Source organism: Diprion similis, chromosome 9 (assembly GCF_021155765.1).
Source record: "Diprion similis isolate iyDipSimi1 chromosome 9, iyDipSimi1.1, whole genome shotgun sequence".
NCBI lineage: Eukaryota > Metazoa > Arthropoda > Insecta > Hymenoptera > Diprionidae > Diprion > Diprion similis.
The window spans coordinates 2,767,801-2,791,910 of NC_060113.1; the positions used below are offsets into that span (position 1 = coordinate 2,767,801).

The following is a 24,110-nucleotide window of genomic DNA, read 5'->3' on the forward strand; positions in this document are numbered from 1 at the left end:
TATTTGCCGCAAGCATCCGTAACTCTCTTTCATAAGGATCGAGGATCGAGTAGATACGGAATCAAGCGTGTACCTACAGGGATCGTTGGCTCCAGTGAATTACCAAATCTCTTTCAGGTCGAATTTATTACTGAGAATAATAATTTTCAACTGTTATACAGATATCGCACCGAGTTGACTGATCCCCATTAAAACCGGGTGATAAAGCGTTTTTGAATTCTCAATTGCCTCCGTGATTGTAAGCAAAACGCTAACAATAAATGCTGAATATATCATGTATAGTCACGCGTTGGTTCATTTCAACAAATTAAATATATGTAAAACGGCCATCGCGTTGACGATTGATATTTCTGATTCGAATTGTTGCTGTGTTTGCAGATCGCGTGCGAAAAACAATCACGTTGATTTTATTCGTGCGTTTCTTTCGTTCGTTTATTTATTTATTTTTCTTTTTATTATTCTTCTTTCTTTTAACTTTCTTTACAACTTGAAATTGATAAATCAGCGCCTGCCACGCTACAACTTTCTTTATAATTAATTTTCAATTCTAGTCTAAAAATCGTGTTAAAAGACACGCGAGCTTAGAACTATCGCGACTTTAAACGCGGATAAATTTAGTCGAGAATCGCAACGATTTAGCAATGCAGTAGGCTGAAAATTGTTTCTCGCCGGCAACTTCCGCTCGGATATTGCCTTTCCCGTTTCACCGTGTTTGTACATCAATAAAAAATCGCTCCGTGTGGGAAGCTTTGAAGTAGATTAGGTGGCGCGTGGTCCAGACGGTCGGATATTGGACTAAACGCGGCGCCAAAAAGAGGGTGCACCGTCGCCGATAGGCTGCATGCCCACCTACTGCCAAATACGGATTCGTTTGATTGACAGGAACAAATACCCTCCACCAGCCTCGAAGCTGCGCCGGATGTAGTCGCCATTTTCAGCCCCATCGAGGGCTCTCAATTACACAAACGGCGTGAATTCGAATCGGGAATCGGCAGGACATCCCTTAATTATTTATATCCACTTTACTCATTTATAATTTACAAATTTCAGCCCCGTTTTACCCCGCAAGCTTACCAATGAGTACGAGAAACCGTCCGATCATCGCACAACGACGTCTTGTTGTTCCCTGTTTTTTTACCAAGGATATTCCCTCCCGTCCAACCAACCGACAGGACCTCCGGGATATCGGAGCACCACTGCATCGCCGTAGTAATGCGCTGATCCTACAAAGGGAGCCAAACCTGAACACAATGCTGTACCCTCCCAATTATTCGGCTCCGAACTCGGTGTTACGGCCCTCCCACCTTTCCCCCGGGTACAGGATCAAAACCAGCCTCGCAGGACTGGGCCCAGGAGTCAGAGACGCCCTCCTAGCTACGTCGCCGAATAAAATCGTCAAAATCCTTCCAGGATTCCGTGTTTGATCACACAGGCATTGTGCGCTAGGGGAAACGGATGTGGGCAGTTTTTTTTTTTTTTTTTTTTCAAACAAACTAAACCCTCGCCGAGGTTTCCAATAAGTTTCCTAGTAAGGAATTGGGCGAGGAAAAAGGAGCGCTTTGAGAAAAGTATACTCGAATTATTCGTCTTAAATTATTCTAGGCAAATTGGTGATCATCTGCGATTTGAATTTTGATTTGCTTTATTTTAATTTTCTTCAATCGTTGCGCTGCATGAAAGAATATTTCTGATTTCCCAGCATCTTTTATCGATCATCTCGGCACTCCTTTGCGACTCGACGAGCTTACATATATTTGACAAATGAAATGACAAATACCTTTGGTATATTGTAACGATCGTTATCAGGGGCGATGATCGTCACGTCGTCGATCCATTCTCGTTGATCGCGCATCGTAATTTCCAACGGTTCAAACGCTGCGCGGGCGGGCGTGGAACTTTCAATCATTCATCTCGGTGGTTCGACTCTGTCTCTCCGAGTGTGATGTATGGAGAAGAATTCATCGGGACGACGCGACGTTCATATCCAATATATACGACGTTATCCAACTAGTGAGATCGTCTGACGGATCAGGACTCCGATTTGACACCATCATGCAACAGCAGCAGCATTAGCATTACCGAATACCAGCAACAAATTTCCTTTATTCAGTGGTATTTTTTTTCTCCTGAATGTTGATGCACGCCCGTCATCGATCAACGTCCATCCCTCGGGGGATAGCAGTCAGGGAGGCAAGCCGTGTGGGGAAGTTTTTCTTTTTTCATTTTTTTTTTCTTGTTTTGTTCTCACAACTCGAGGGGGGGATCGTCCTTATCCTTCGTTCATGATCGTCACACTGCCGACGGGCCGTTTTGCCGAGGGTACGGAAAGACCGAGGATCGGAGTCAACTTGCCTGATCGATCATGCATAGAATTCATTGAAATATGGAATCGTCTCCGATATTATACCGAAGCGTTGACCATCCACCCTGAGGATACGTCGAAACTCGAAAGGCAGGGGTTGACAGCTTGACTAATACGGCTAGACCGCGAGAACGTAACGAGGAGAGGAGAAGAGAAGAGCGGCTTCTTGCGGCTCATGGGACGCTCTTGAAATAACCGGGAATTCAACCTCCGGAATATCGCTCGGCTAGGATATATCGTCGGGGTATTTTCATATTGCAGAAACGCTGCGGGCGGAAGCAGTGCAGCCTCATCCCCGTCTCGAATCGTGTACATAAAGCAAGGATTTACGAATATCCGTATATCTCTTGGGGAGAGAGCTTGCCAAAAATATTTTAACCAATAAAAATCGACCGCGGTTGTTGGCGAAACCACCGAGCTAGCGAAAAATACTCCACGCAAATAAGGTTGTTTAAGGTTTATTCCTTAGGGACACTTACGAGGGGTCAGATCACTTGAAGATGTTCTCGACGATTCTCGTTTCTAAAACCGATATAAACGGACACGTTTACCGATTTGCAACGCCTCTCGTTGCGAGAGAGTGTGGAAAGATCGATAATCGATCGGCGAATCGTCGACTCAGTCTTCCCACCCGAGGAACCAGTTCCTTCTGTACAAGCTTCGTTAACCCGACCCGGCAATCGGTCATTTTGTGAAAATTACCACGAACCGATTGCCGTTACACGTAGACGTAGACGAGGGTCAAGACCCCGCTAAAGTCTGATCCATCACGCTGTTGCAGCGTCTTGATTCTGCGGTACGTACATAGACCCGCCGAAAGGGGGAGAAAGAGAGAGAGACTCGATCGGTCGAAGATCGTTAACCGCAACGGCGCAGCGTTTAGCTGCATATTGATCACGGGTATGCAGGAACGTTTTGTACTACAAGCCATCGCGAGAAACCGCATTTTGACGGTTGTTTCGATCACTGCAATACCTCGCGATCGATGAAATAATCGTTTCTCTATGTACCTATAACGGTCTATGGTGCATCGGATAGAAAGGACGCGGGTATAATTAGAGATGAGGATCGGAGAGAAGAAAAATCGCTGTCTTTTACGCCACTGACGAATGCCCTTTCACTTCTGTTTCAGGTATGTATACCAGCCCTTCTCTAGCTTTTCATGACGCGTCCCTTCCACCCAGTGTCAATTTCGTCCTGATGCCTGCTGCGCGTAAGTATTCAAACGCGCCCCTCGAGTCCTAACGAGGGCCAGAGTCGAAATATCTCCGATTACACTAGGTAGGCTATATATGTATATATATATATATATATATGTGCACCTATCTATGTACGCGTACAGTAATTAATCGCGAAAGTTTGACGAGCACGGTGAGCGAGTCGGGAGAGGGGGAGGGAGATTGGTGGATCGTTTTATTCCGGGAGCAAACCCCGGCAGAGATTGCTCATGCCCACCACCACCCTCCACCCCTGCCGTTTCAGCTCTTCATCGCGGGTGGTGACTGCGTCGTTCCTTAGTTTACTTGAGCTCATAAGAACAAAGGATGAAATTTCAATTTGAGAGAAGAGATTCGTCCTTGATCCCAAAATCCGTTTATTATAACTTAAACGTCAACAGCGATATTTTTATATACATAAGTATAGTGTAGTATAAGGAGGATAAATTCAACGAACTTCTTTGCCAAAAAAAAAAAAAAAAAAATTTCCTTTTTGTCACGCGAACCTTGGATCTTACTCGAAAACCATGTTCGGCTGAATTACTGCTGATGTGGATTTCTCAAAATGCGAAGCAGAAGCTACGTACGCGTGATCCTTTTTGCGAATCTACTTCAATCTGCGGAACAGACTTCTCGATAAATTTCGTGGACAGTGGATGGATTCGTTAATCCGTTTTAACCGTTTCACCGGATAAAGGACGATCGATAGATAATCCGTATAGAAATTGCATTTCTAAGCGGTCTTCGTAACTATTTCATTACTTTGGCGGATCGTTGGTTAAGTAAGTCCTCGTTCCTTATTCTCACTTTTATCTTCCGCTTCTTTCCTCGGTGCCTCACAAGTCCCGAAAAGGTGGAATGGCGGAGTGAAAAACCGGGGGGCGAGGAGACGACGAAGAGGAAAAACTTGATGGTGTTTTAAAGTTTTCCGGACGGCGCGGCACCTGCAACCGGATGCGGGGAGCCTCTTCATTTCTATTAGCCAAGCAGCTCGGTTCACCCTCCGAATCCTCGGCACCCGGCTCAACCCTCTGTAGCCCTCGGGTTGAATCTTCCTCCTCTTCATTCCTCATTGTTCTTCGGGGTTTCCCCGCCTAAACGGAGGCAAACCCCTAAAACTCTTCCCCGCCTTCAGCACCGACTTGAAGCCACAGCCTCTCAATCCTTTCGCGAACCTCGTACCAACCCTCCCATTCCCTTCGTGCTCGTAAATAGGCTCGAGCCGTTTTTGCGAAATATGTTGCGAAAATATCAACGGAGAAAAAAAGAAACGGATCAAGCTCCGGGCGAGGAAAGAGCCAATCTTTTTGCCGATCGAGAGGAATCCTCGCTCGGTCTCGATTACTTGTTTGACAACCACTTACGACATCTTCTTCCCTTCGAGTTTTCCACTTTCTCAGGCAGAAATAATACCGGTAATAAGTCAATGTTTACTCGGCTAATGGGGACGGCGACATAGTACAGACCTGGCCTAAACTCACTCACCGCCATGCTCTTTCCGCACGTGGTTTCGCCAATTAGGACCTCCTTTCATATGTAGACGCAGGATGTGTGCGTATATACGAAATGTGTTAAAAGAAAAAAACGAAAATTTTTGTTTTTGAGAAAGAAGACAATGTTATCCCCATTAAAAATAGTACCCGTTAGATATTATACACTCACTTATGTCAGCGCTTTTCCCAATCCCCAAATACACTTCTGGAACTAGTTTTTTCGATGCTTTAAGGTATAATTAGAGTTTTGTTTTTGGCGAAAAAATCACGAACAAGGAATGAATTGCGAGCAGGAACACAGTTGAAAAAAATTCTCTGATCCACTTTTTCTAAATCGCCAATTCTACCGAAACAAGTGTCAAATTTTTTGACAGTTAACAATAAAGTAAATATCAAAGTAAATATCAATTTTACCAACACAAGAATAAAAAAAAATCGTGCAAAATTCTCGTTACTTTATTAACACACTTCGTACAACAATGCATGCGAGGAACAAGGGTTGTTGAAAAAAATCTAACCACTTTTGGACCCGCTTTTAGCACCGATAATTTCAAGTGTAGGCATTTAAATTCCCACTGATACGTACGTACCTACAGCCATAACGGCTGAGGGTTTATTCGGATTGAAAAGATTCTTAGCGCGAAGTCAAAGCCTGTAAGTAATTGAACCTTCGGGGATTTTCTCTCTTCAACCGAACGTTTTCTCCCCTTCGACTGCGGGAGAGAATCTTGGAAATATGAATCCAATAGGCGGCGGTGGCGACTCGCTTCTACTCCAGGCGATATTCTATCTAGATCCGCGCAGCACCCTGTCGGCTGCTTCGGGGAACGTAAATTAAAATGTCTCCGACGCCTGAGCGACTTCCTTCTCTTTCCTTTTCTCTTCTCTTTTCTTCTTTGTCGCGAATCAATTTCTCCCCCTCCCTTCCCTTCGGATACTCGATGAGAAAAGAAGAGGAAGAAAAAAAAAAAATAAATAAATAATATTAGGAAACTTCTTGAACGATGAAAACGCTGAATATCGATCACATGTTTTATATTGGGCAGATAATACAACCTATGGTAAAAAGCAGAAAAGCGAGGAGGCATCCGATATCGTATTTCGACTCTCGTGGCATCGCAGCTGAATATAAATTCGAGCAAAACGTCAGGCGGCCGTGATTCTTACTCGTAAAACGAGGCGAGTACGTCGGAATAGATAAACGGACTCCCGGTTGTAATTTCGGTAACGATTCTAGTTATCTTTACGAGCCAAGATCATCGCGTCGGGTGGTTATCCGCAGAAGCCACGTCAGGATCTTCGGATGAATTACAGGACCCCTGAATTATTACACAGCATCTCGACGTAAAATCGCTTCTTCACCCTGTAGTCGAGGGTTTATTAATTCATTTCGTCAGGAGTAACGATCCTGCGTAATGTTATCGCAGATTTTTACTCGTGAGATTTTAAGTCCTGCGAAACGACAGAAGCGTTTCCACAGAGTTTATCGACAATTTGAAAACTACCAAATCCTTGGAACCATATATTTATAATGTAATATAAGCTCATGTCCCGCAAAATTAGCAGCTTGATTCTATAGACGACATGTGAAAATGCGGTGAATTTGAGTAAATTTCGAATCGTGAATCGTGATCCTATGCAAATTGATAACCCCTTAAATTACGGGTGGGAGGAAAAGTTTTACCGAGGACTTTGGACCCTCTCCCTCGGCATCGAGCTGCTCGAGACATGGGGCGTGAAGCGTTTGAAATATGGCCGCGATTTCCGGTGCGTCGGACCTTCCGGCTTGGCAGGAGGCCAGCCGGATGAAAGTATAAGTGTTATAAATCATAACCGTTTCGGACTACGCTCGATCAAACATCTCGCGGTTCGTCTCTTGGAAAACACACAGATTCCACACCATCAATTTTATTATTACAGCTGTGCGAATTGGCTAAACGGACTTTCGAAACTAGATTCCAAAAGTCAAAGATTTTATATGACTTGTGCGAAGCAGGTGGCATCGTGCGTCAAGGATGCCTCTTTCCATCACACACATATGAGGAGAAAAATCCGTCGAGATATTTGTCGAAAGTTAGCAAACACATTTCACATTTTGCATGTAAATAGCTGTCGAAAAAAATCCGTGGCAACATTAAGCGACCTCGTTTGGGGGGAGATTTTTTGCATCTTAAACTTTTTAACCACGCTAGGCAGAAATAAGTCACGTATATCCATTTATTGTGTGGAAGAGAGAAGCTTGTAAGATTGGATGAGAAGCTTTCGAGATAGTTTTGCGAAGTCGGCGAGTCAGGATGATCTTTTTTCGCGGTTCATGCTCGCGTTCGTGTTCGTTTATGCCGAGTAGCCGGTTTACAAGTAGGGTATAAACGTACCGAGGCTACACCAAGGACCAAAGAGCGAGGAGAGAGAAGGAAAGTGAATTGAAGTGCGCTCCAAGTGAAATCATGCGCGCAGCGCAAACCCTCGACTGGATCTCGTTTCACCCCGCCGCAGAACTCGATTAGGGGTGTCCTCGTCGTCCCTCTTTCGTCCTCCAGGCGTAGAGGTTCGTTGTTCCCGCGGCTTCCCACCTACGGTCCATCTGTTTCCTTCCGGGCCTCGGCAAAAATCGCGGATACAACTGCATGGGAAGGGAAGAAAATCACGGATTCCCCCGAAAATCTGAATATAGATGTTCCTTCGCGGCTCAATTCACTTTGCCACTCCCGTTCTGCCAACGGTGAGCATCAAACCTCGTGGACAACTCGTTGTGTTGTACCGTTTCTTGGCTTCTTTCCTTTCTTCCTTCGCTTTATCCTTTTATCCTCTTTTCTTCCTTCCTTTCTTCCTTCCTTCCTTCATACCTCTCTACACCCCCATGAAACCGAACGGCAACTTTCCCTCTTTCACCCTGGCTGTAATTCACTTATTCAAAAGATTCCTGATCTCGGCGCCACGGCAGTGCGGGTAAAAGTATGTAAAGTGCATTTTCCACCAGAATGACCGATATGCAAATCCCACTACATAACCCGATGCACATTATACCCACCCGGGGGTTGTTATTGTTGTTATTATCGTTGTGCAGATTCGCGCAGACGGGAATATCGTATACAGTTTAACTTTTCGTCAACCCCGCATCCCTTTTCCTCGATGCCTTTTAAAACTGACCCTTTTCTCCGAATACTTTCCCCACCGCTTTGCGTTATTAAAACAAATTCGTCCTGCCGATACCTCGTATATATATACTTCGTTAAACGCAACCCTTTGATCTGCACTCGGCAACGGTTTAGCATGACTTTCCAACGCGGCTTCAATGTATTAATGACAGAACGGTTCGTTGGCTGGTGGTTTTTTTTTTTTTTTTTTTTTCTCTTTTCTTTTATATTCTGATAAAAACAAGGACACCGTAAAACTTTCGGACTCTCGTTGGCGAGAAATTAAAGCTGTCTTTCAGTCTTGATCAATTATTATACACTTATAAAGAAAAAAAAAAAAAAAATAAACAAAATCACTAACAACAGCGACCTGATTTCGAGCCTACGATTAATGATCACAGAGATTTAGGTGCCGATGAAGGAGCGTTTTTATCGCTCTCTGAAATTTAAGTACAAGTGCTAATTCCCACTACAAGAGTATGCATTAAGATTCAAGGATACGTAATCGACGTCTCGATCTCAGCCCGTATAATACAGTCCTCAGGATCGTACTTATTCAGCCTGCGACGACCAACCTGTATAACGGTTGGTTCTTTCCGGTAGCTCTGTCGCCCGGAAGAACATCGTCTACAATTATCTGAATCCCTGGAGCGCAGGTTTATGCCTCATCTTTCTTTTTTCGGTACGGCAGGACAACCATTTGTTACAGTCAATTATTTCCCGTGTGAATTTCAATTCTATAGACTGTAGGTGTTTTAACGATAAGCTGCACTAATTTCGTCGCGGCTTATCGTTAATCGATGGTAATTAATACACGGTTATTCTTACGGAATATTTATTATTAAAGACGTGAAAAATTTATCCAACTATCACGGAGAAAAAATATCGGTTGTATCAAACAAATCATTGCAAATAGAGAAATTCAGTTTCTACGAGTAGGTATACCCGATTCTTTTTCTTTTTGTGAAATATACTCCATCCTTTTTTTTTCCATCATGCAGAATTATTGCGAAGGTTTTTGTGGTTTACCTAAGCTTGGAAGCCTTCCACTATCAGCTTTTGAAAATCCTTCTCGAAACTTGTCGATACATTTCCAAATTCCAGTCTAACTTCAAGACCGCTTCATCATCAGACCAAGTATTGATTTTGCCAAAATTTTCCGACAACTGTATAATGCATAATGGCTACACGAGACTCTGTAATGATTTGAACTTCGGTCGACTGGCAATTGTGCTCAACAGATGGAAATTCGGGCAGAGAACGTTGCTGGCGTCAAAGTCGCGTCAAAGAGCTTTGTTTAATGCCAGTCGAGGAAATTACATAGCTCACCGTCGCTCCATCCATCGTTCACGCTTTAATTGCGTAGGAATATTGAAGGCGCACTGTGTATTATATATATATATGTATACCCACACGGCCTTATGTGTTACGTACACATTCGTGCATACATACGTATACATATAATGCAAAGCGTTCTCTCTTTGGCGTTATTTGATCATCAGCCGGAACGTTTTGCGAAATAGGGTAATAAAACCCTTGCACACGTGGAAGAGGCGATAATTAACGAAAGGATCCAGAGAAAAATCAACAGGCAAACCACGTTCAAAAATTACCGCGATTATGATACACATCTTTCCCAAATAAGTGCGCAAAATTGGATTTTGCGTACCCGAATTAGTGCGTAAAATATTACATTCTCGCACTAGTGCGAGACGCGAATCGAAATGTCTAATTACACTCCAAGAATAGATATTTCGATTTAACTTTTCGGAGTAGTGCGGGAATGTAATATTTTACGCACTCGATTAAGAAAAATGGTATGCGCAACACGCGTGCGCGAGTTTATTAGGTGCACTCGTCTCCTTTGTGCACTAGTCGCGCAATCGACTATTCTGTGCGGTTCTTCTTCCGATGACTCATCACGTCACAATCCTGCGACCATCGAAATTCCTTTATTCGGGACGCGATGCCAGAGATTCCGGTTTCGATAATCCACCGCGGAACTATTCGGCTGCGGTTTTCTCACTATCTCGAATATTTACGGGCCAGTTTTGCCCCGAATAGTGAACCGACGTTAACGATTTGACCGTTAAGTATCGGGTGCGATCCATTAGCTCATGTTGAGAAGAGGTTTTGCCAGGACCGCGTTGAGCGAATTCGTATGCTCGGGCACGTAGCCGCGATTTATTCCCCCCCCTCTCTCTCTCTCTCTCTCTTTCTCTCTTCCTCTCTTACTTGGACTATCCGTCTCTCTCTCTCTCTCTCTATTGTTTGTTGCAAATCTCCCGCGGGATACGGAAGGGTTCCGCTTCCACCCGCGCCGTTGCAGCAGGAATGGGGGAAAAGGGCTTGAAACTAATTAGCATACGGACGACCGACGCCGTTTAGCTCAAGTGGTGAGTCCTCCGAATTTTCCCCCGCGTCAAATAGCCACCGGGCCTTCTTCGTTATCCCAAATTTTCACTCGAGTCACCCTAACTCTGCCCATTCCGCTTCTTCTCGCATATTTTATAACGCCATGGCACTCGCGTATCATCATCGTCCTCCCTTCGTAAGTGAAAAGACGAACGCAAGCTTGCAAGCTTTAATTTTAAGAAGAGTTGAGGCCGCTCTTTATTCTTTTACTGTGTTACTACACACGCATTCTTTTTTTTTTTTGGTAATAGCCGTGAAAATATCGCTCGAGATGACGGAAAAAAAAAAAAATTCTGTCAAGGTTTGAGTTTTTAATACGAATATTGAGGAAAACGGGAAATGGAAAATCGCAAACAGGAATCTCTTAATATTAATATTCAGAGCTCAAACTTTTGCGGAATTTTTTTTTTGCCATCTTGAAGGATATTTTCATGGTGACTAACGAAAAAATAATCGTTTTTTGAGCCCACTCAGGTATTTAGTACGTTCGAAACTCTTGTGAGGGGAAATTTCGACTTTCAGCCTCTGTTTGCTTCTGCTAGTCGCCCTGTTCGTTCGGATCTCTGCATAAACCTTGACCAAACAAGGGAACAGTAACCGGTTATAGGATTCTGCCAAATCCGCTATCACCACCGGGACAAATGCATGTAACCTGCCTAAGCAAACGGGAGATTTAGAAATGCGGTTTGGAGAGTAATGTGCTTGATATTGGTTCACTGTAAGCAGACAAAAGCGTTCGAACAAAGCACGATTTGCCAAGTCGCATTCCGTATGAAAATTATTCCAGTTCTTTGGAATAGAAATTCGAAATTAAACGTACATGTGAAAAGTTAGCTTGTAATTTCTTTGTGATATTTTTGTCGTATTAAAAATTAAAAAAAAAAAAAAAAAAAACTATGTAAAAATTGTCTTCCTTCAAAGGGAATATTTCGGATTCTCTATTTAGTCGGTAAACATATTCAGTCATTCATTCTTCCGTCGACCCTTTTAATTATTCGTTATTGCAGCTTGCAGATCTCGGGCTTGCATTCCGGTTGAATTGCTGAACTGTTATAAATGATCAAAGGTTCTGCGGACGCCCTTTAAATGTTCCATAACACAATTAACGAGATGAAAACCCTGCGGTGCAAAGAGGATCGATTGAAACCAACCCTAACTTATGTGTCGTGAAACTTTCGGTCGAGTTGGCTACGAATAAATGTTTTAAATATGCGGTCCAATTCATCAACTCGTTTCAGAAAGACGATGAGAAGGTTTAATCGCCTCAGCGATCACTTTCTACAAAAAAAATTATCTAATAACAATTTCTTCAATTTTCAGGAAAGCCTCGAGGAACGTGTCCAGGAATTGGAACGAACTCTGCAGGCTGAACGAGCAGCAGCCCAACGCGACCGCGCCACAATCACGAGGCTTCAACGCCAAATCAACAAGGTGAGTAAATAAATCTCTCTGAACCGTTTCAATTATTTCGCAACATCACACGTCGATTATAGCTCGATATTCGCGAACAGTTCTTCTCAAGTCTGAAATCAACGCCTGTTCGTGACTAACGGGTGGGCGAAAAAGAGGTGCAAAAAATGATGAAAAATGGACGAAAATAAACGGGTGGGGTTGAAAACATGAGAAAGCAAAACGAAAAAAAAAATTAAAAAAAAAAAATAAAAAAAAACTTGCCCCTGACTTATCGCCGTTCGGCGTTTGGCGTCGTATGCGAGCTTTTTGGGGCCACCGCGTTATCGGGTAGCGAAGTGACCGGCGAGCTCGTAAACCAACACGACCGCCCCGATCGCGTAATCACGGTTCTCCTGTTTCGAGCGATTTATATGCATTATGTCACCCTGCCTCTCGCTGCTTTGCCTTCTAATACCAGAAAACCGACCGGCCCAACTGCCCTGCCCTGCCCTGCCCCGCGCTGCTGCTCGGTGATTTATTCAACTTCGCGTCGGCTATCCTGTTCAGATTATCTAGCATGCCCCGGGTTCTTGCTTGCACGCATTCTTTTACGCTGCTGCACTGCGACGTTCTGCATGGCGCTTGTTCGCCAGCTCGATTCACATTCCACTTTACATATATATTTATATGTAGGTATATACATGTATATTAGGGTAGCGGAAAAAAACTATATGACTATTTTTCTTTAATTTTTCTTTAATTTTTTTTTTTTTTTTTTTTTTTTTTGAGCTACTCGTGTCACAAAATGTTAGTTTTTGATGTTTTAAGAGCCCACTCCAAAGGATAGCTGAAAAAAAAAAACATTTTAAGAGGTCGCTCCAAATTTAAAAAAATTTTAAAAAACGTCAAAAGATTAAATTAAAAAAATTATATTTTCAGTATTTTGTTTGATTTTTAATTCATGTCCTGGTGTATTGTTATCGATTCTTTCTTACTAAATTAAAGAAAAAAAATTGATGAGATTTTAATATGAATATTAAAAGGTCGCTCGAAAAGATCTAAAGAAATGTACCGAAAAATTGAAAAAAATTATGAGCGACCTTTTAAAATTCAAATTTTGAACTGAAACTTTCGGAAACTTATTTTTTTTTTTTTTTTTGTCTATAAAATTATATCGTAACGAGAAAAAAATGTAAAAAAAAAAATCGATTTAGTATAATTTTCAACCGTCTGAAATTTAGTAAACCGCACGACAAAGCGAGAGACATTAATATTTTTAAAGTTCAGCTCCTTCATTCATTCTAGAATTGGATGAAACTTAATTTTTCTTTTTTTTTCTATTCAGTCTTTAGTTACGATAACATTACAAATTTTACTCTCGTGAATTGTAAAGAAGTTCTAAAACACTTTGAACTCTCCTTGACATCCCACAGTGCTTTAAAAGTTAAGTTTATCCGGTATTTTTGGGTTTATCTTCACAGTACTCGATCATCTTTCGATTTTATAAATTTCTCAACTTACCAGCCGTTTGAATCGGTGAATATATATAATATAATCCGTCGCCGATACGGATTGATAGAAAAGTTTCCCGATCGTGAATCGAGATTTACGATCGAAAGCTCAATCGCGCGAATGGTAAACGCGATCTAAGCGGCATTGTTCGTTATAATCTTAATTTATTTCCCCCATATACGTAGGCATACCTTCGTAGTTACGAGGTGCACCCATACAGGCATGAACATCATCGTTGAAACCGGTTGCACCGATAGCCGATAAGCGACGCTAAAGACTCGGCGAGACTGTCTCGGCGTGGAACCGATATTAACCGATAGTTTAGAGTTTCGACGACATTGCCATGCATGCATGCATGCATGCGGCAAGGCCCGCCGATCTAACGAGCCTTAATGCACCTCGTATACGTTTCAGTGGAGCATATGTGTAGGTATTTAGAGCCGGCGAGCGTGTCGGCCGCGATTGCAGACGAGCTAGGGAATCTGCGGTATGGATACGTACGTGCTTCGGGGTAATTTGCAAGTGTCCGAGATTAAACGGCGGCGTCTCATTCTCATCCAACCCCGGCGACATCGCCGGCTTAAAGGTGAAATTGGCAGGCACTTTATATTATACGTTTCGCAGATTAAACCGGTGATCGAACGTCGTGAAACAAAAAATAAATAAATAAATAAATAACAACTCGAATATCATTCCACTGTCATTAGGTATATTATATATGTATATACCATTCACAGGACGAATGACGCCTTGTCAACGTTTACTATTCATCTTTAGACTCATACTTAACGCACTGATTCATACCCGAGGGTAACGAGTTTTTATTACACACACTGTATAACAGACGACAGTATTTTTCTTCCCAACACTATATGTATATATATATATATTTTACCCAGAGTTTATTATCCATCATTGCCAATGCGGGGAAAAAATTATTCCCGCAAATTCTGATTTACACTCTGATTTCCCTTGCAGCTGGAAATTTTTTGTCGACGCGTTACTTTTCCCTGTTGGAGAATTCACTGCGATAATGTATAGTGAATAAAAGAATTTTTCAATCGATGTGAAAAAGTCAAATCGATCTCGTACCTTCTAATTAAACGTCGCATATTTTCCACACGTTTGAAGAAAAAAAAAAAAAAAAAAACGGAAATAAAAAACTCAGCCTCCAATCCCTCCATACTCGATATACGAAGTATACATGATCTATCAAGAAAAGTGTCTAGTCATTCGGTGATTCAACAACGTGATCGACAACCGCAGCAAATTCCTGGGCAAAATTATTTTCAGCCATCGATTACAAAAAAGGACGACGACACAAAAAAGACACGGACACTGGCTACGCGTTACGCACCCTTGATTTTCTGACCTGAGAAATTTCTTGTAGGCATATAGTCATGTGTAAGGTAGATAGACACACACACACACACACACACGGGGCTTACGGGAATTCCTCGCATTCAGCCCTGTTTTCGTAAACCCTCCCTCCCTCATCTGCGGTTGTTCTTCGGGAGAGTGAATTTCAGAATAGGCGAGCGAATCGCTAGACTGTTTCCTGATGGTTGGCTTACATTTTTCGCTGCATAACGCAGACACGGAAACGTTGATCTGTGCTCCGCACGCTCGCCCGCAATGTCTGTGTATAGGTAGGTATAATGCTTGTTGTACGTGGGTAAAACGGTTAAGATGACGTTCGTTGTGTTGTGACGTGCGGTAGATTGTTGGCCGAAAGTAAAGGGCAGCGAGTGAAGTATGAAGAGGGATAATATAGGCCTGTTTTTGACGTCGAGACCCTCCCATTTGCAAGCCTATAAAATATTACGACGAAAACAGCCACGTTTGCGCGGCTGGGGGTGAAGGGTGGAGTGGGATGGAGCAGGAGGGTGGGGGGGGGGGGAGATCGAGGGGAGAACGGAATAAAATATATATACTCGCTTAGTAATATCCGGCGATTTATACCCACCACGCACCGAATCGCGTTTTGGTGGCGCGTATAGTCGAAACGGTTATACTTTTTTGCAAGCTCTGGAGCTACGATCAAATTTTTAGGACGACTAGCTGGTAGTAACGGCCGTCGATTCGCGGATTATAATTTTACGCCACTGTCGGCTTGGGGGGAGGGGGTGGGGTGTGAAAATGAAAAACGACTAGCTTTTTACGACCCGTTCGTCAATCCTGCCAATTTATTTATCTATTTTTACGTCGTCGATAACTTTTTCTTCGTCGATTTGCTGTACGAAACGGTTATGAATTTTTGCAACGAGGAAGAAAGTCCCCTTGAACGATCAGGAACTTGAACGGGGGGGGAACGATTAACTGGAAAATGAAATTCCGCTACCGCGCGCAATTTGAAGTTCAGCAACCTTTTATACAGCTGCGTAACTGTCGGCTGCACCCCGTTCTTCGTTCCCAGGTTTTAAATCAGTTTCGAACAAGTCGGCTTCAGACGACATCGCTTTACTGGGGAATATTATAACCCTGATACACGGGGTGTAACTTGAAGGAGAATTATAAGTACGGCAGCTTAACTGGAAGAAAGCTGCGTCGTCCGCTCGTCTCGAACGAGAGAAAATTACCTTCGAGGAAATTTTAATTCCTCTTTGCGCAGTTCCTTTTTCCACCTTCTAACTGCGCGGGTGAAAATCTTGGCATTGACTACGGATTTTTTTCCCTCTCGGTGAAGGGTGGAGCGGGGGATTAATTTTTTCAATTAGAAAGGGCGTCCAATGAATCTAGCTCTCACGTTGCAACGAAATCTTTGACCTGCTGCGTTTTCGCGCGTCGCTAACCGAAATTAAATTCGGTGGGTTATAGACGAAAGGTCCATTTAACTAGAGAGTCGGAGGTCCCAGTTCCATCCCCTCGCCCTCTGGAGCCGGGCGTTTTCCTCCCCCTCTGTCGCACCCCTGTCCACAATCCTAGCAGGGTTCCATTTCGCAGGGCTCATATTCATTACACATAATAGGCCATTTTCAGTGTAGAAGCACTTTCGGCCCCGGCAGCTTCGCCCGACGAATGACAGTCGAGCGAGGAGTGTTTAAATCATCTTCCTCGCTGCGACGACGATGGGGTTGTGATGGAATTATTCCTCCCCGATGGAAGAGGAGGTCTCCGTTCGGTTTCCGGCAAAGAACGCGACGCTGCGACGCCAGGGTGAACCTGGTTTAGACTTAATCCTCTCCTCGTGCGGACGTTTCAGAACATGCTTTCACCCCGATGCGAGAAGAACAATCCGCGAGGACTTTCGAATTGAATGAAACGAGACGGAGAACACGCGAAGGAAAATAACGCGTGTCGCATAGAGCCTTGACTTCGTCGACGCGACGTTAAATGGGACGCGAAACGGCGACGGTGAAACCAACGAGCTGGACTCGCGTTTTGCCTCTCCGTAACGTGCCTACCTACGCAATTCCCTCCACGTGTACCAAGAGTCATCACACGCACGCGCTTGAACATTGAACAGGCTTGCGAGTGCCAGGATATCCCAGGACTCTCCGTGCCACCCCCTCCCCCCCCCCCTCCCTGCCCATCGAAACTCGGTTAATTCCCGGAGGATTGTCAACTGGCCGTATCCAGGTAATCTTATTAGTGAAATAGCGGATCCAGATACTCGCCAACGTGCCGTTTCAGACACCGATGGAAATGGTCCAAGAACGAGATGAAACCTCTTGAGGTGCTGCTCGACTTCTGAAAGTTTCGGTGAAGGTGAACGTTTTGTATCAGCGTTCAGAAAACGGGCGAGGAAAGAGAACTCACTGGTGTTTGGAGTCAAGTCTATCGAAATTCCGGAGGGTGAGGGGAGGAACGAAACGGGCAAATGTTACAATGAACGGAGCTTTCGCTTATTTACCGAGATGTTATATAATCTCTGTACGACTCGCTTCTCGGATGATTTTCCCGGCTTCCCGTTTTCGTCTCGGGAATATCCGTAGTCAGGTTTTTCTTCACGCGCGTATTGTTTCAGACGCCGTTATGAAACGGGAATTGCACGCTGTTTTCTTTTCGGTTCTTCTGCTTCCTTGCGTCCTTTATTGTTATTTTAAAATTCTAGATTTCTTTTATGGTCAGAGCTTGCAGTGTGGGATACGATAGCTTTTAAAAGATGCGGAAAAGGGTTGTCCGTGATAATCGAACCGCACTTTCGACCTCACTCACGACTGACACTCGGACTCCAATCTCGACCCTCGGCTTGATCCTGATTAAATTTCAATTATACCGATCTTCGGGATCCGATCAACATCGTGACAAGATTTCTACGATCAAACGTCCCGATATCCCGTCGCCTGTTTCTAGGATCAGGATATCAGGTTTAACGACTCGTACTCCAGACATTCGTTGCGGCGATAAACTTCTACGATAAAGCTTAAATCGTACCCGTTAAAGCACCGCTATGCTGGTTTTTCTTTTCCGTTAGCACGGAAAAACTGCACTTTTCTCAGGCTTGCATACAGCAAAACCGATGTTGCTCAAAGCTTAGCTGTTAATGCTCAGACGGAGCTTGGAACAACACTTTCGACACGCAACTAGACACTGTCGCAGAAAAGAGAAGAAGAATAAATTGATTTGTTGAGGAGGCTGTAATCTCGGCAAACAAGATAAACTCACCCTTCTTACACGAACTTAAGCGATAACCATCACCGACCCAATTCCCTCGAGACCAGAAAGAAGTTCAGACTTTCCCGCTCTTGTGTAGAAGGAAAACTGATCGTTCGAGGTCGAGGACGACTTGCATCCTGCAGAAACAGAATTTACGGTGATTCGACCCGATGCAGTCTTTAGAAAAGCTCGATACAGACACTCGCCATTACCACATTGATTGCTCGAAAATCCCGCTGTAAAGCTGCCTCTTTGAAAAGCTGACCAGGAAGTAACCACGGGGCATCAGGATAGTCAATTTCCTTGGCATAAATGCACAGTTCGCTGAGAGGGAATTACCGCGAAAACCAAAACTAAAGTCAACCAAACCCCAATGAGGATGAAATAGAAGCATCGCTAAAGGGGCCGACAAGCATTCAGGGCTGAGTGCTGCTCTCAGATCTTTGGACTCGTCGAACAATTATATGAAGAGAATTCCCTCCGCATAGTTTGACCTGGCCGTAAAGTTCATGCCGTTAGGTATCAGAAACGCCCTTCGCATCCTGGAGTCTAAGGTCTGTTGCTGGTTCCATTATCCTGACATCGAAGCTCTAAGAGGATCTTCTCTCGTCACCAATAGAACCCGATGACGAGCTTGTAGGCACGTTGCTCGATTTATCAAAAGATTTATAACCATCGATGTTAAATTCGACGTTCACGACCGACAAGTTTTGTACTTGAAGGATTTTTTGTACTTGAAATTTAGCCGACTTGATGGCGCCGAAACCTCGCGGACATAACACCGTAACATCACGCCGTTGGCTGAACGTTTTACAGCCGCATTTATTTTGTTTTTTCCATCGGAAGTAGAGGACAATCGTATAACCGTGTCAGCGAATACAGTACTCGTCCAAATCGCAGGATCATAAACGGCGCCTTGGTGTCGCGCCAATATCTGCTGCATCTTCTCCGATTTATGGTGTGTATTGTGCCCGTACAAGGAGACGGCCAAATCCAAGGTCTAGGTCTACCCGGGATCGCGACAAATGTCTGATAAATTTTCAACCCCCAAAATCGCGGTTTCAAGAACGACAACTGCCGGAGGGATCTAACCTCATACTTCTTACTCCCATACACGAGTTTGTAAAGCGGAAATTAAGGCGGATTTTGTGGGCTGCTAGAACGAACTTTACTCACTTAGTTATCACCGGAGTTACCCTCAGAGCGTGTGTCGCGTTAACCGTCTACCTCAATCTCCCACGTGTAAATGTGTTTTGAGGGTAAATGTTACCACGAAAGAAAATTTTTAACACATATACAGAGTCAATTTCTTTCTTGTATCGAAAAAACATTTTTCAAAAAGTTTTTGTTATTCAGGAACTTGTTCAATAATCAGGGAAATGAACAAAAAATGGTGAACGAAAGTGCGAATCACGTTCTGCGCAGACCAGAAATCGGCGTTTGTTACTTTGCACGCGAAACTGTGAGGTAATTACGACTTCCGTCGGGCGAGGGATGGAACCACGATTCCTGGCCACGTTCCTTCCGAGGTCGCGGGACCGGACGTTACTCCGCGCATCGCGTTTCCGGCTGGTAGTATAACGCGTATATACCTTGGCCAAAGCGGGGCGGGGATGAGGGTAATATAATTTGCATGACACACTGGCAACGAAGATGAAGTCCCATGTAAATTTGGCCCTTGGCTGGGCGTGGCCTGGCTGCAGTCCCTTTGAATATTTCCTCCGGCTCCATCCCCTTTCCAAAAAAATTATCTGCAAGGAGCTGGTAGACTCAAACTCGCACGGCTTCCAGTTGGACTCTCAATTACTACTTTAGACGGGAACTTGCACTTCGCTAGGTGCAATTCATGCAGTCTTGGCGGTATACGAAGGTAACCAAGGATCTCGCATCCATCCGTCTCTCTCTCTCTCTGTCTGTCTGTTCAATGCATTGCGTTTTCTACGGCAGCTCCCAAGGGATGAAGGAAGGACGGAAGAACGGAAGGAATGACTGACGAGCATCTCGCCCAAGCAGCTGGCTATAGTTCTCTTCGGGTTAATTCAGCGAGAATCCAGACTCACTGTGATACCTGGTACAAATTACTCCAGCATGGAAATGGTCGCACTCGCTTGGACCATATCATCCGCGATTTAGATAGTCCAAAAAGCTTTTTGTTCTCCATATTTTTAAAGCCTGAGAAAAACCTGCGCGAGACTATGATACGAAAGGGAAGAGAACGAAGATAAATGAAAAAGGGAATTCGTTTCGCATTCGGAATGTACGGAAAGTGGCGTGAAAGTGACATTTCGGACCAGCAGCTTGTGTAAAGGAATTATGATAATGGATTTTCCTCTGAGGCTCATCCCGCCTTAAGCTCGTTACTGCGAGGCCCGCGGTTTTATAACGTCTGAATTATTCATATGTGGAAGAATTATCATCATCATTTCTATGTGCATATATTTTTTTTTCATCCTTTACGATCGCACTCGAGAGTTGGGAAAATTCGCGGAATACCGCAGTGCGAAGGAACTTCTTTTACTTGTAATATTTCGAGAATGAGCTTTAAGGAATCGGCGCGAGGCTTGTGCACTCGGTGTTACCCTTGCAATTTCTCCGTCCAGTGAAGCGTGGTCCTTTGACTCGAGCTTTCGAATTGAGCTCGGCATAAAGCACACAAACGTGCGGCGGGGATTTCTGCGGGGAGGAAAACTTTGCGAAGTACATCGTGGCGTGAAATTTTAATCCACTCGACGCGCTTCTCGCTTTCCTTCCGTTCCTACTTCCCTCGTCCTCTTACCTTTGCCCGGCTCTTTTCACCCTCTTCTCACCACTCCTCTCCGAGAGGGATGGATAAAAAGTTGCGAACCAGGAAACAAAGAATATTAGCACGATTACCACGAGAGGAAGCGTTTGCGCTGAGGATCTGCCCCTCCCGGTTTTCGGGGATTGTTATTTCGCTCTCCCTTCGTCCTTTCTTTTTTCTTCTCGTTTTTCACCAACCCGGCTTTCCTTCTGGCCAGCTAACTCAAACTTCTTTTCGGCTCGAAGAAGAAACGGGAAATGTCTCTTCCAAACTCAAACAGACGGCGCTCTCGATGAAACGAAAGTGCCGTGTCAAAAAGAAAGCATAGAATAGTAAGTGGAAAAAAAGCTCTTCGATGCTAAACATCTCTGGAATGAATTTTCGCGACGACCCATTAGTATAAAAATTTCTACAAATACGTTTTTCTTACACTTGTTGAGGCCAGCTTCTGGAGGATGCGGGAAACTTGAAACCGTCTGCAATTCGCTGAGACGTAGACCGAGACGTAGATTAGAAATAGTTGGAGGAACTTGCAGCAGCAGAGTCAAGAGGGCTGATTAATATCCAGGGTGTAATTACCACTCTACCGGCGTGTACCGCATTCGGTATCCAACTATTCCAGCTAGACAATCTCCAACAATTGTTACACCGATGTGATTGTTCAAAGACAACCGTACAAGTTACGAGACAACAGTGAACTTGCGTAAAGCTCGTCTGCACATCGCGCATAGAAATATGTATGCTCTGTTGGTTATGAAGTGACAACTTTCCTCCCGTAGACAAGATCGAGAAATATTTTTATAAATCACTGCCTGAGTATGGAAATTTTCTCTGCATATTTTCGCATGAAAAAGTAACGGGCATAATGGATAGATGGGTGGAAAAGTGTTGTTGGAAAAGCAGAAGGACAAGGGGAAAACACGAGGAACAATGAACAGGCGGAAACGGAAGTTATGAAACGTGGTAGGAACCGCAAAGTTTTGAGGAATGTCGGAGAAGCGTCTGGTGCAGGACTCGCTCGTAACTGTCGCAAACCTCCGGATGAGATATGGTGAGCATTTCGTCGAGCCGACGGAGCCGAAGACAGCCCTTGGCTTGAAGGATGATAAATATTCCGAGAGAACAATTTACATCCCACTTTGCAAGGAGAAATCCCCATGGTACCAGGGTCCAAAATTCTCTAGTCCCATCCCCGTCACGCGGCGGCTGCCGAGCCGGCACGCCTTGTCGTCCTCGGAGAAGATCCTTTTCAAGGGTTTTCGCCCCCCCCCCCCCCCCCGCAGCCTGCATCCATCCAGCCATCCAGCCAGCCAGCCGGCAACACTCGAGCCCTGCAAACTATATAATATCCACACTCAGAGCTGTCAGTTTGACGTTTTACCAAATTGCCAAAAACTTTTCATCCTTGCTTTTCCAGACGCGCAAAAGATACCGCAACTTTTTTCGCAACCCTTATACAGACTCTCGTCGCTTCGCTAGTCCGGTGATCAGCGTAATCGACCTCATCCAGATCCCGAAAGCTCTATTAACAAGTTGGAAACCTCGTCGTCGAACGTCGTCGCCTTGCTTTTCCTACATTTTTCTTCTTATTTTCACGTCGAAAGTGCAAGCGAAAAAATCATCACTGCACGAATACGGCGTATCCTGACCCGCATGGACCTATCAACAACTAACCGTACCTGCTTTCGTCCAACGCGTAAGACAATCGCTGGAAAGACCTGGTCCAACAACAGCGAAAATCCACCTATCGATACGAATCATGCGGGTAGTTGGCGCCGTGCGTCGATTAGGCTTAACGACCGAATCGAAGCCCCGTGTCACCGAAATGGCGAAAGCATCGTAGGTTGTGTCAAACTTGGTTGGAACTCGATGCGGGATTATTACGTTCCAGAGTTTCCAAGTGGATGTGATTAAAAATATTATTCGTCAATAATTTTCTTCTCAGTCCTTTTATATCAGTGGACCATGAACGATGAAATTAAATTTTTTTGCGTCGGAGAATATTTCCCAAGTAATAACAGTAACGACTCAGTGTAGGGCGGTGGTTTTTTTTTTTTTTTTTTTTTTTTTTTGCTTGGCTTTTGATTTCGATTCCTTTTTTTCATCCTCGAGGCACGACGTTTGGGACCAGAAGAAGAGGAGCATTTTGTGGATTAAATTTCGTGGCGATGACAAGAGAGCCTAGATGCCCCGACGTTTCCTCGTTTATCCTTATACGGGACCTATAGATCAACGCCGGTAAAGATAAGGCGATATATCAATATATATTTGTTGGGGTACGACGGTGTAGTTTGAAAGGCGAGAAGTGAACTGAATTCGAAGGAGGCGTCGAAGATGAATAAGAGGGAATCGGAGTAAGGCCACCCTCCAGGAGGGGTGCCGGCGTCGTCACGACGGCGCCAGTAGCTTCCCGTCTCCGTGTTTTCTCCCCTCTTGCCTGATTTCCAGCGCCGGCTGACGTCGAGACGTCAAATTGCAGGCGGTGGTCATCAGCGTTAAAATAACGGGAAGTAATCGCCGCGCGCGTTGAGGAAATACAAGAAAAATAGAAAATAAAAATCCTTGTCCGTCTGCCAGATAACGAAGCCCAGAGAGCTAGGCGGGGGAATGAGTTTGCTATTCCAGTTGAATATTTTCTCAAGCCCGCGAGTAGGTACGCGGTAGGAAGAAGGTATTCCTGCGGCATTCTTGCATTCGGAATTCAAATCCCAGCGCCGTTTTTACGCTCTTTCATTCCACTGTTTTTCGTTATTTTTTTAGCGAAACTTTTTAACCGCGTAGGAGGGCAAGCTACGCGTTTAGTTTTTAGTGCCGACGATGTTGAATGACGCGACGCGTAGCCGGAGAAAAGGGTCCGTCGTCGGGGAAGGGTCGGTCGACGCATGTCCTACCGTGCTTCGAGATATTTCGACAGGGTTGCGCACAAAGCCTGCCTAATGGATTTCGAACGCAACTTCGGTCCCCGGGTTTCAAGTTGGCCAACAACAATCCGCTGCAGTTAATTCACGCGAATCCACCATTGTACCGTACACATACTCATGCAAACGGTGGGTACGCGGAATGTAATTTTCGACGCCTCTCACGCTAACTAACACCCTTCAAAACGTCGTCCTTTAACTTTGGTTATCGAGCTGAATGCACCATTCACCCATCGGTAACGCAATCCCCATTCCATTCCATTCCATTCCACCCCCCCCCCCC

General features: G+C 44.4%; 1 protein-coding gene across 6 annotated transcripts in view; it reads left to right on the top strand.

The window, feature by feature from the left end:
• The window catches only part of LOC124410329, a 161,195-nt gene that overhangs the window by 87,496 nt on the left and 49,589 nt on the right, over window positions 1–24,110 (top strand). For all 6 annotated transcript variants that reach the window (XM_046888598.1, XM_046888599.1, XM_046888601.1 and 3 more), the window contains exon 4: window positions 11,945–12,055. In XM_046888598.1, coding sequence (XP_046744554.1) covers window positions 11,945–12,055 — 111 coding nt within the window. The remainder of the gene's footprint in view (window positions 1–11,944; window positions 12,056–24,110) is intronic.